Source organism: Mastomys coucha, unplaced genomic scaffold (genome assembly GCF_008632895.1).
Source record: "Mastomys coucha isolate ucsf_1 unplaced genomic scaffold, UCSF_Mcou_1 pScaffold6, whole genome shotgun sequence".
Classification (NCBI taxonomy): domain Eukaryota; kingdom Metazoa; phylum Chordata; class Mammalia; order Rodentia; family Muridae; genus Mastomys; species Mastomys coucha.
Genome location: NW_022196912.1, coordinates 6,319,587 through 6,332,353, shown reverse-complemented (window position 1 = coordinate 6,332,353; position 12,767 = coordinate 6,319,587). Strand labels below are relative to the sequence as shown.

The 12,767-nt window shown below is 40.4% G+C and overlaps 2 protein-coding genes across 8 annotated transcripts in view; one reads left to right on the top strand and one right to left on the bottom strand.

Annotated features, from left to right (window-relative positions):
* Rhoq (ras homolog family member Q) overlaps positions 1-9,932 on the top strand; it is a 38,054-nt gene extending 28,122 nt beyond the window's left edge. The window contains exons 3-5 of one of the 4 annotated variants that reach the window (XM_031357352.1): positions 4,473-4,637; positions 4,908-5,003; positions 6,797-9,932. In XM_031357352.1, the coding sequence (XP_031213212.1) occupies positions 4,473-4,637; positions 4,908-5,003; positions 6,797-6,952 (417 nt within the window). In that variant the 3' untranslated portion in view covers positions 6,953-9,932. The remainder of the gene's footprint in view (positions 1-4,472; positions 4,638-4,907; positions 5,004-6,796) is intronic. The other 3 variants (XM_031357354.1, XM_031357353.1, XM_031357355.1) reach the window with 3 other exon arrangements.
* Positions 7,148-12,767, bottom strand: part of Pigf (phosphatidylinositol glycan anchor biosynthesis class F) — a 32,027-nt gene continuing 26,407 nt past the window's right edge. For 3 of the 4 annotated variants that reach the window (XM_031357349.1, XM_031357348.1, XM_031357350.1), the window contains exon 5: positions 7,150-7,457. In XM_031357349.1, coding sequence (XP_031213209.1) covers positions 7,223-7,457 — 235 coding nt within the window. In that variant the 3' untranslated portion in view covers positions 7,150-7,222. Of the gene's footprint in view, positions 7,458-12,767 lie in introns of all 4 variants that reach the window. The other variant, XM_031357351.1, reaches the window with a different exon arrangement.

Sequence of the window (12,767 nt, the reverse complement as noted above, 5' to 3'; positions counted from 1 at the left end):
GCCTCAAACTCAGAAATCCATCTGCCTCTGCCTCCCAAGTGCTGGGATTAAAGGTGTGCGCCACCACCACCTGGCTTTTTTTTTTTTTAAGATTTTATTTATTATTATACATAAGTACACTGTAGCTGTCTTCAGACACACCAGAAAAGAGCGCCAGATATTACAGATGGTTGTGAGTCATCATGTGGTTGCTGGGATTTGAACTCAGGACCTTTGGAAGAGCAGTCAGTGCTCTTACCTGCTGAGCCATCTCGCCAGCCCCGTAACTTGGCATTCTTAAAAACTACATATATTTTTTTGATGTTTTCAGTTGTCTTAAGCTGTTGTATTCCAAAGTGTTCAGTTAGTTCGATCAGAAAAGCATTCGCCCTTGAGACTCTGGTTTAGGAGTTCTGATGAGAGTATAGGAAATTTTATTTCTCAGTAAAGAAACTTCTCTGTAGCTGCTGGGCAATGAAGCCAGGGGCACGGGGCTTTTGGGGATATTGGGGGATTGCTGGGGAATTGGGGAGGTTTGTTAGAGCTTGGTGGGAGTCCTGTCATGCTCTCGGTGGGTGGGTGCTGGGCACTTCAGTGGCACCGCCTTGTTTACACCTTGTCATCCTGGGAGATAAGACCCAGAGTTCTTGTGTCTGTGACAGTTGGAGTCTAAATGCTGGTGAAGAGTGATTTTTAACGAGAACACCTCACCCTCCAGACCATGCTAAGTGAGGTTTGCCCAGAAGCTTCGAGTTGCAGGGTGGAATGGTGAAAGTGCGGGCTTCCTTCTGTCTTGCTCTGTGCTGGCTGTTCTAACGAGGCTGCTGACTGAAGACTCAGTGCACACTACTTAACCTCCAGCTGCTCCTCCAGAACAGGTTTACGGAATTTGTTTTAGATTTATTTTATGTGTAGGAATATTTTGCCTGCATGAATGTTTGTGTACCACATGTGTGCCTAGTACCCTCAGAGGTCAGAAGAGGGTAGCCAATTCCCTGGGACTGGAGTTGTAGATGGCTAGGAGCTGCCATGTAGGTGTTGGGAATGGAATCTGGGTCCTCTGCAAGAGCAACAAGTGCTTTTAACCCCTGAGCCAACTGGCCAGCCCCCACACCTTATACTTGAAAATCATGTTTTATTGTGATGTTTCCATACATACTTATAATTATTTATATTTTGGTTGTATCCACCCTCACAACTATCATCTCTCATCTTCCTTTCTCCCTAGGTCTCTTACCTTTCCCTAGCAGTTCCTCACTGCTTTCCACAAATGAAAGTAAACACATTGTCTTTCTCTGTCTGGCTTATTTTGCTTAACATGATAACTTCCAGTTCTATCCATTGTCTTGCAAATGACACGATTTTGTTGAATGAAAGTCTATTGTGCATACACACACACACACACACACACATACATACATACACACACACACACACATACATACGTACATACATGCACACACACACATACATGCACACACACATACATACATACGTACATACATGCATACACACACACACACACAGGTACCTTCTGCAGGCACCTAGACTGGTTCTATAACTTGGCTACCGTGGGTGACAGTCCACAGTGAGCATGAGTGGGCCCATCTCTATTGCATGCTGACTTTCTCTTTAGTGTACTCAGGTGCAGTTAGCTGGCTCATGAGGCAGTTCTACACTTGGAGGTTTTGTATGGGTGATTTAGGACTCACTGTTTTTCTTAATGGCTGTACTCATTTACATTCCCATCAACCAAGTATAAAGGTTCTGTTTCCCCCACATCCTTGGCAGTGTGGCTTCTTTTTGTTCTCTTGATGATAGGCATTCTCACTGGGTGAGATAGGTTCTCAGTGTGATTTCGACTTCCTTTCCTTGGCTGCAGAAGACAAACATTTGCCAGGTATTTATTGGCCATGTTTGGCTTCTTTTTAGATTAAGTGTATGATTAGAGGATTTGTTCTTCTTACAGTTTTGAGTATTTTTTTTCCCAGCTAGCCCAGGTATAGTGTACTTTAAACCTGTTTTCTTACCACCAACATCTGTTCTCTCTTTCTCACCCTTTTTTGACCAGAATTGGAAAAGTAGTTAACTGAGTACATTGTAAGGGCAACAAATTGGGCACTAACCACACTACTGCCTATGGCCTGATTTCTAAACCCAGGGCATAGTTAAATGCAAGTAGCAACTTCCACACTGAAAGTAAAGGCTTGGTCTGGAGAGCTGGCTTGGCAGTTAAGAGTACCTACGTGCTGGCTCAAACCATGGGGAACTACAGTCCCAGGGCATCCAACTCCTCATCTGGCTTTGTGGGCACCAGGTATATACAGGCAAAACATCCATGCACATGAAAAAAAAAAAAAACAAAGAAAGAAGGAAGGAAAGAAGGAAGGGAGGAAGGAAGGAAGGAAGGAAAAAGAAACAAAGATCGTGGAGGTGGGGGATAGCATTTTCCTATTGTCCTGTTTTATCAAATATTTTCACTGCATATGGCTATAGAGTTATATGTCCATTGATGAGTCAGCAACATGAATAAAGCTGCTTAGAGTATATTGTCATTTGAAAGACTCACACAAGTAGAAAAGTAACTTACATAGACAAGACAGTGATATACATGCTGTATAACAAGTTCCACTTAACACCGTCAGCCCTTCATGTCTACAGATTTCATAGCCAACTATGAAATTTTAACCAACTATGGATTGAAAATATTTTGGGAAAATATACATAGTGTGTGTAGATCTTTACTCTTGCCGTTATTTCCCAAGTGTCTTACTTAGAGTTTCTAGTGCTGCAGTGAAACACTGTGACCTAAAAGCATGTTGGGGAGGAAAGGGTTCATTTGGCTCACATCTCACTATTGCTGCTCATCACTGAAGCAAGCCAGGACAGGAATTCAAGCATGGCAGGAATCTGGAGGTAGGAGCTGTTGCAGAGTCTATGGAGGAGTGCTGCTTGCTGGCTTGTTCATCATGGCTTGCTCAACCTGCTTTCTTATAGAAAAATCCAGGACCACCAGCCCAGGGATGGTCTCATCAATCACTAAATAAGAAAATGACCAACAGCATGATCTTATGGAAACCTTTTCTCAATTGAGGCTCCCTTCCCCCCAGTGACCCTAGCTTGGTGAGGTTGGCTTAAAACTAGCCAGGACACTAAGAACCATTATAACTCTGTGTTTTTACTAGACACTATCAGCAATTTAAGATGTGCACAAGGGTATATAGGTACATATAAGTAACAGCATCACTTTAAAGAAGGGGCTTGGAGCATCTGCTGATTTTGGTACCAGGGGGATTTTGGAACTGATCACTCACAAGTAAGGTGAGAGTTGCTGAAATTGAAAATTATGGCAAGAAAAGTGTCAGATAACATGAAAGGAACGTACTTCAGTAGGAAAATAATAAGGCAGAAACTAAATGAATCTTTGAAATTATCTCTTAGTTCCATGTTTATACTGTCCTAGTAGTGACGTGGGTCATTTAAGAAGGTGGTCTACACCAAAACCAGTTTCCATGAAACCAGATGAGTCCAGCCAGGGCAGAAATGGACCCCTGACTCCATTCTCTTGCTAAACTTTAAGTAGAATTTTGTGTCACCTAAAATAGTCCATGCAAAATGAGTTAGTCACTGCATTTTGTGGCAGAGACTAAAGCACCTGGCAGGAAGAGTCCTGAAGCAGCTGTTTAACCCATACAATAGCCCAGGGTATTTTGGTGTGGACAGATTACCAAGACAGACCAGACAAGGTAGTCACAGAGCAGAATGTGTTGTTTGATCACATGTGTAGCTATATGAATGTTTGCAGTTCTGGGAGTATACATGCAAAAAAAAAAAAAAAAAAAAAAAAAAAAAAGAAAGAAAAAAGAAAAAGAAAAAGAAACCCCCAAAATAAATCCACCACCACCAAGCCCTCTGGCACTCCAGCCCCCAGTTGAAGCCTAGCATCTTTACTATGACTGTCTGTCGTTACAGGTTCTTTGCCTTCTGTGTGTGAGCCATCCAGTTTTAAGGATGAAGTCCATGAGACCATGTTGGTCAAGACCAGTACTATTATAACACTTGTGGTACATTTCTGTGTGTGTTATGATATTAGAATACTTAAGCATAGAGCCCACCTTGGTTCTCTGTGCAGACTTGTTAGTGAGAGCTATAGTAGTCACAATGTATTGCCTCCCACCCCCATGTGTGTGTTTCTTTATATGTTTTGATATGAGATCTCACTGTGTAGCCCAGGCTGACTAGAATTCTCCTTCTCCCTTAGTCTCTGGAATGCTGGAGAGCACCACACCCCTCTGTTTTCTTCATTTTTATTTGATTTGTTAATTGTACTATATTTTTTAGTAAAAAAATAAAACCAAAGCCAAGTGGAATCACCTTACTTCACAGAGAGATACATTCCTGGTTGTTCTTTTGACCTTGTGATCTAACGTAGTTATCATTATTAATCTGTAGACATGTAAGTATAAATAATGACCTTCCCTTTTTCCCCGTAGGAAGACTATGATCGTCTGAGGCCTTTATCTTACCCCATGACTGACGTCTTCCTCATATGCTTCTCTGTGGTAAATCCAGCCTCATTTCAAAATGTAAAGGAAGAATGGGTACCAGAGCTAAAGGAGTATGCACCAAATGTCCCCTTCCTGTTAATAGGAACTCAGGTGTGTCTGCTTTGATTCGATTCATTTAAGACGTTAGCTTTTGGGCATTACTCTCAAACAAGACCCTGTGATTAGCAAATGATGTGTTAAGTAAGTTTCAAATTGGCAATTCCTCTCATATTTCTACATTAAAATACTTCCCCAGATTGTATTCGTATCTTTAAAATCTTATTTTGTATATTTTTTAATATGTGGAGATTAAACGGGGCTATATGCATTGGTTTCTGTTTAAATACATATTATAGGACATTATTGATCTTTCTTAATTAGATTGATCTCCGAGATGACCCCAAAACTTTAGCAAGACTGAATGACATGAAAGAAAAACCTGTCTGTGTGGAACAAGGACAGAAACTAGCAAAAGAGGTAAAGAACCCCGCCGGGCTTTGCACAGACGCGAGAGCGAAGGCTAGATCAGGGCTGTGCCTCATGTCCCAGCCCTGCCAGGCTTTGCACAGATGCGAAGGCTAGGCTAGACCAGGGCTCTACCTCGTGTCCCAGCCCTGCCGGGCTTTACACAGATGCGAAGGCTAGGCTAGACCAGGGATGTACCTCGTGCCCCAGCCCTGCTGGGCTTTGCACAGATGTGAAGGCGAAGGCTAGGCTAGACCAGGGCTGTACCTCGTGTTCCAGCCCTGCTGGGTGTTTCTCTCCCAGTATCCCCATCATCTCTGCACAGACACAATGAGGAAGGTCTGTTTCCCTGGCTGTAGACAAGAAAGAATGAGGCCCTTTAAGTGACAGGAGCCTGAGATGTTTCAGTAAAAAATGGCAGAGGTGAGCTTCCAGCTCTTGTGCTTGTCTACCTGTGCAAGGTTGGCAACTATGACTTTAAAGGCACCTGTAGGGGATAAGCCAAAGCAGAGGTGAGACTCGCACCCTTCTTAATTATTTAAACATTTGTACTGTGCCAAATTCAGCTTACACTCTTGCAGGTGCAGTTGAAGTGACATTAGGTGACAATTTAAATCTGTGGTTACAGAGAAAATTATGGGTAGTTTCCTACAAGATATTCACCAATACATATAACACCTTTTAATTTAATTTACATTATTCCTTACCCCAAAGCTAGATTCTTTTTCCCTCCATATAACTATAACATTATTGAATTCCTCTAATTCTTTTTTCCCCGTTTTGGCTTTAGTAGGATTTTTGTGTAAGTACAATCTACTTAGTTCTTTGTAAATGTACTAAAGGAAGAAGCGAAAGAACTTTCTGGAGGACAGCTTTTCCCAAAGGAAAGAGAGAGGATTTCACCAACAAATCACTTCAGGAAATCCTTGCGTTGATTTTATCATCTTGGAGAGAGGAGGGATTTCTAAATGCAAAAGCAAAAGCTATAAAAGCAGGTTATCTGGGTACATAAATCACACTGGATGCCAGAGATAAAACAGACTGCTGTGTAGGACATTAACCATAAAATGATTTAACCCGAAGAGGGCATAGACCCCAGCGGAAAAGTGCTAAAACATCCATCCAAAGTCACCAAGCTTGAGGAAACTCCAAGGAGAATGAATAGAAATTGTGCATTCTAGCTAGGTATAGGGGCATATGCCTTTAATTTCAGCAGAGGGCAGAGGAAATGGATCTCTGTGAGTTCAAGGCCAGCTGGTCTATAGAGTAAGTTTGAGGACAGCCAGGGCTACACAGGGAAACTCTTGTCTCAAAAAGTTAAAACAAGCAAGCAAACAAAAGAAATTGTGTATTCTTACTTGGCAGGTCTGACAACCCAGTAGAATACGTTAAGTCCCTACCCTGCTCTTAGGAGACTTTTTATTGAGGGTGAGACTGAAGTCTACGCAGAGAAAACAGTGTTCTCTCCCACCTCTGGTCTTTTTACTGTCTTAGATATGGCAAGCATCTCCCACATCAGTCTACTCCATATCCCTTTTCTTGCCACACAGCAGGACACCTTGACATGTCCCCAGCACCTAAGCAGTTGCTTAATGTATAGCGATTATCTAATATTTGATGAATGAATTTTCCATAGAGAAATCGAAAGGCCATATACTAGTATTTTAACAACTGTGTCCCTCTGGATTTTGTGAATATGCATTATGAGGTTCTTTTTATGTAGCAGTGTTTTATAACTTCCCCTGTAATGTGCTGTTACTGAGTTGTATAAAGCTTTTCTAACTGCGGCTCTTGTTCTCTCCCAGATAGGTGCGTGCTGCTATGTGGAGTGCTCAGCTTTAACCCAGAAGGGTTTGAAGACTGTGTTTGATGAGGCTATCATAGCCATTTTAACTCCAAAGAAACATACAGTAAAAAAAAGAATAGGATCAAGATGTATAAACTGTTGTCTGATTACATGAGAAACATCTTTAGTGGCCAAGGGAACTGTCCATTTCTCCCAGAAAGCATTTGAAATGCTACAGTGATGTACTGACCTCTGACAATGAAGCAGTTTAACTTGAGCGGAGAGGGAACCTGTTCTCAGCATTCTACAGAGTTCATTGAGAATGCTTCCTAAAGGTCTAAGCGGCAGTGAACAGCATCTGAAGCCACAATCTTCTATAAATACTTTATTTCAACTAGAAGGTACAATCTCTCAGGGGTTTCATAGTTAAAAAGCTACAATCACATCATGTTGAAATGACATTTAGAAAACAACAGTGCTGTAAATGAACTGCCTGGCTTGGACCATGTAACTTCTGCACAGCCCTTATGGAATCTGCACAGAAATAACTTCTTTCCTTTCTCCTCTTAATTGTTCTTGTATGTAAGCTGCTTTCTATTCCAGTAGATCCAGAGTGGCGAGATAACCAGGCCAGCCACATAGCCAAAGGTCGCTCCAAGTGTACAGGAGATGGGCCACACCTGAGGAAAGAATTGAGACCTAAACCAACTGATGCTTTATTATACTTGAGCACAAATGAAGTGTAACACAAACATTTCTATAGTGAAGCTTAATGTGCTTTCTTAAAGAATGCCAAGTTTAATAGATTATAACTGCGTTGATCACGAACACTAAAAAGGTACAAATTTTAGTTAATGTGCATTAAACAGTACAAGGCTTCCGGCAGCTGTAGATTTAGTTTGATGTTATCCAAATTGCATGAAGTACATGCTAAAGTAACATTTTAAAATTGGGTCATAGTTTGCCATAATCCTGAACTCAGTTTAACTCTGAACTAGTTGGCCATTTTTCTAATTCCCACGTTGGCTGTGTACATCAAATGAACTAAGTGTATAGGCTGACCAAACCTTAGAAACTTTCAGTTGTGTCAGCAGGAAGACCTGGAATCTAAGCATGTTATGTGGAATTGTGGGTGTCTGCTTCCATAGTAAAAGTGATATCCACTTGGAGCTGCAGCTAGTATATCCACAGCAGAAGGCACAGACTATAGCTTATGTACACATACATCTAGAATATGAGGCAAGCAGGGCACTGCTGGCTCCTAAGACTGTTTCTCCAGCCATGCTACATTTCACTAAACCAGAAATCATAATTTTTTTTTAAATGCCATAGACAGGGTATGTATGAAAAATCTTGGAAACAAACTTTCATGTTCCTTTGTAAAGCTTACTTGGTGTACTGCAGCCATTTCTAACCCTTCTCTGGGACTAGGCCATCAAAGTGTCCTGGAGGCAAACCATCTTACTAATTGGCTGGTACCTCATTTGGCTTTCTTCTTCAGTCTGCTATGGATCTGCCTTATTCTAAATGCCATGCAACAGACAGTAGTGTAGGCAAAGCTTCCATGTGAACCACCTCATGCAGTTGAGGGAAGCATAATCTAATCCATATATTGTTACCAGCCTTCCTTAGGTTCAAATTTGCTGTTGCTTAAACTACGACCTCTTTGTCTTTAGCAAGCTTTTGTTATCTTCTATGGTTTGTGCTTTGTCTATTGCACAAATTGGGTAATGGAACACTAAACATTTATACTTGAAAATGACAGCCTTAAATGTTCATACCAGTCACAAATCTAGATGTACTGTCTTGCATGTGAGCTTTGTAGGAGTTTTAAATCTAAGCACCACACCCCCCACTTGGTAATGGACAGTCTACTGGACAAGAGCGTTCTCTTGGAAGTGGATGTAATATGTCTTCAGGCAGTGGTGGTTCACATTAAGTATATCATGGCCTTATGTATGCTCAAATGGGACTTCTGTAATTTTCCCATTTAGTTTTGGTCTGTTTTTAGATAGAATTGAAAGAATTGTACAGTCAGTTCACATATTAGCTAAGTTGTCAAACCTATGATATGAAGGAATCAAGACAGTAAAGTATTATTCATTTGCAAGTTGCCTGTGGAGATTTGATGGTTTGGTTTTTTTCTTCAAATCTACATCTGTAAAACCCTTGACACTTGGTGTGTTAGCAATGAGTTTAAGTCAAGGACTTTCCTGTTCCAAGAGAAACGGATTAAGCATCTGAACGTGCACTGGTGTCACCTCAGTCTCATGTGTGACCATCGGGACAACCTCGTGTCCCAGTCATTCATGAGCTCTTACCACTGTCTTCTGATTGGCAGCAGGTGGACTCCGCCTTCTCCGGATGGTAAGACCCAAGTATGTAGACTGTTTGAACTCTAAGCAGCCGATTACCTGAACCTGAGGTGCCTTAGGTACTCTGTTTACCTTGATGGGGTTTGGAGTGTCCCATTGCTTGTTAAGAACTCTTTGTGTTTGTTATTTCTTTTTGCAAAATCTTCTCTGCCACTTTAACCAGAAAACCAAAGATTTGTTTTCTATTCATGAGCAGATTATAGAGACATTGCCTTATTTTCAGATGCATATTTTCATTAATGGCTTAGGTTGCAGAAGAAATTCAGATTAATCTCTGGAATAACTCTTTCAAACTAGTGAAATATCCGGGAAAGAAAATACTTTTCAAAAATATTTTATTAACATGAACTGTGTTAGTGAGCACACTGCTTCAAATAAGGTCATGTGTGAAAGAACATACAAGAAGTTATAACTGGTTAGTGTTTGTATAGAAAATTTGTTCTAAAGCTCTTTAAATTTTTTAGGGGAATCTTGAAATCTAATAGCACTTACTTTGCTAATGTATGCCCTTACTTTGTCCTTACAGGTACATTGTAGCTTACCCGTGATGAATTATCATATTTTCAATACATAGAGCTTGAGTTCATGCTATTTGTTATGAATTATCTTAGTTGCTTTAGACACTGCTTCTGTTTGATTTTTAATTATTGGTTTTAAATACCAAATTAAATGCTGGTTTGTTGGTTGTTGTTTTTAAATGATTGTTACTTCAACAGCATCCCCTCCTGAATTATGGAGGTCATAATAAAATGAGATGCATAGTTTACTGTTTTATGTAAAGCACTGAGCTTCTTACCTCAGGAGTTTATATTTAATCCCCTTTCCTCTGCAATGTGACTGCTCATCCCTGGCAACGTGTGAGTTCTTGTACCCCCTAAAAAGCTCTGTCAGTCAGGGTGTGGGGAAAATAACAACCCTTATGGGTCCCAGCCACATTCTGATTTGGGGTACCAAGTTCTGTTTTAATCACACTGTGACTTCGGTGTGGTTAACTTCTCAAACACATACACACTCACACACACACACACGCACACATCCTTTAGATACTCGCCATACTTCACATCCAAAGAACATGAAAAATGAAGTGAATTTTGTTTTCAATGTTTTCCTCCTATCAGGAGGTAAGGTTTGGACCACTCAGCTATTCACTGTTATATAAAACTCAGAAATCTCTGTTATCAGCAAAATAAAATGTTGCAACTTTTCAAATGATTCCCTAATGATGCCCCAGACTTTGTGTATACAAGGGTGTTGCTGTGTCTCCTGCAATACAATCCACAACTCCTTAATTGTTGGCAGTCCTTTCTTCTGATTGCTGTAAGATGTTTAAACCACACCACAGCACAGAAGCCATCCTGACTTAATCCAGTCAGCCTCGTTTAATTATAGTTTAATAATGAGATCTTAAGTCTTCACTCAAAAATTTCCTTGTTTCACAGATACTATTTTTGTTTTCTTTATGCCACAATATTTTTAAAAATCTATAGTACCTATTAGCTAGTTCAGCTGCAGAGATATAAATATTTCTCTAAATTATGATAACCTGAAATAACTACATATAATTATTGTTTTATGTAAGGAAAATAGGAAATTGAAAACAAAGACATTCATATTAAGAAAGCCATTCGCAAGGTTTGCCACCAAAGTGACATTATTTTATTTCTTTGGTTTCAAATGTTTATTAAAAATTACTCAATGGAAGAAACATCTCGTTATATAACAATATAACAATGCAATGCAAGTAGATAAAATTATTAAGGGTACTAAGGAAAAACCTATTTTAAAAGATGAGTGGCTACATCAGGTGAAAAGCCAGCATCCTAGTTATGTATAATGCATTCGCCTGAAGAGAAGGATGGGTAAATTGAAGCCAACCATGATGTTGTTTTAGGGTTACTATGCTGTAATGACACATAATCCAAAAGCAACTTGGGGAAGAAAGAGAGAGAGAGAGAGAGAGAGAGAGAGAGACAGAGAGAGACAGAGACAGAGACAGACAGAGAGACAGAGAGAGAGAGAGAGAGACAGAGACAGAGACAGAGACAGACAGAGAGAGACAGAGAGAGACAGAGACAGAGACAGAGACAGAGAGAGAGAGAGAGAGAGGAGAGACAGACAATGGATTTATTTGGCTTACACTTCTACATCACTGTCATCTAAGGCAGTATGGGGAGGAACCTGGAGGCAGGAGCTGATGCAGAGGCATGAGGAGTGCTTGCTTCTCATGGCTTGTTCTATGATTTTCTTATAGAATTAGGGACCACCAGCCCAGGGGTGGCACCACCCACAATGGGCTGGACTCTCCCACATTGATTACTAATTAAGAAAATGCCCTCCAGGCCTGTCTTTAGGGTGATCTAATGGAAGCATTTTCTCAACTGAGGTAAACTCCTCATGGATGAAATTAGTTAGCACATCTGCAAAACAAAGACTTTTATCTCACAACCCACCCTGCTGCACTCCTGTGACCCTGTACTTCAGAGGGTGGCAGAGGAACCAACAAAGGAGCATCACCAACTCTGAGGCCAGCCTGGGCTACAGGGCAAGACACTATTCCAAAAAACAAGACACCAAAAAGAAAAATAAAAATCCAACTCAATCTCCTAGTCCCTCCTCCCATCCCCCCTAAAAATGCCCTGTTTTTAGGGTACCATTATGGTCCTTCCTATAAATCAAGTGACTGTGGATTTATTTATCACTTGAACCTAGAAAGGCCAGTTTTCTCAAAGTAATAAAAATTAATAAAGATTTTATATTATCTAGCATTGAATTTGGGCAAATGAGAACTGTAATAAGTTTTTTTTTTTTTAAGAAATAAAATATCTTCATAAGCCAAAAAGCACTTTTAGATATATAAACTGTGAATGTGTAGCTTTTGGTTTTTTTGTCTTTCCTGACAAAAAGTGTTTGAAAGGAACAATATGGTCTAGGGCAGATGGTCACAGTTAAAAGCATTTAACTGTGCTCTTCCAGAGGACTTGAGTATGATCGCCAGCATATGGTAGCTCACAGTCATTTGTACCTTCAGTCCTGATCCAGCACCCCTTTCTGTCTTCTGTGGACATGCTGCGTGCATGTTATACATAGACATACATGCAGGCGAAACATGCAAAATAAGTACTTTAACAAAAGAGAATTAAAAAATGCAACAATACAAAAGGATATGTCCATTTTGGCTTTAAGAAGAAACTCTCTCCACTGGGCAATGGTGGCACAAGCCTTTAATCCCAGCACTTGGGAGGCAGAGGAAGGCAAATTTCTGAGTTCGAGGCCAGCGTGGTCTACAGAGTGAGTTCCAGGACAGCCAGGGCTATACAGAGACACCCTGTTTCAAAAAACAAAACAAACAAACAAAAAAAGAAACTCTCCTTTTGTCGTAGGAAAAGAAATGTTCAATACAGCTACACGGGGTTTAACAGTTCTCCACTGTGTTTTACTAATGTAGAACAGTGATGAAGATCCCTGATTTTGGTATTAGGCACACTGGATTTGAATCTTGGTTTTGTGGTTACTAAGCATGTTGTCTCTGGCCATCTAGCCATTCTGTGCTTAGTTTGTTACAAACTGTACCTGCAGGCACTCACACACACACGGCAATAAGAAATGGAAACATAA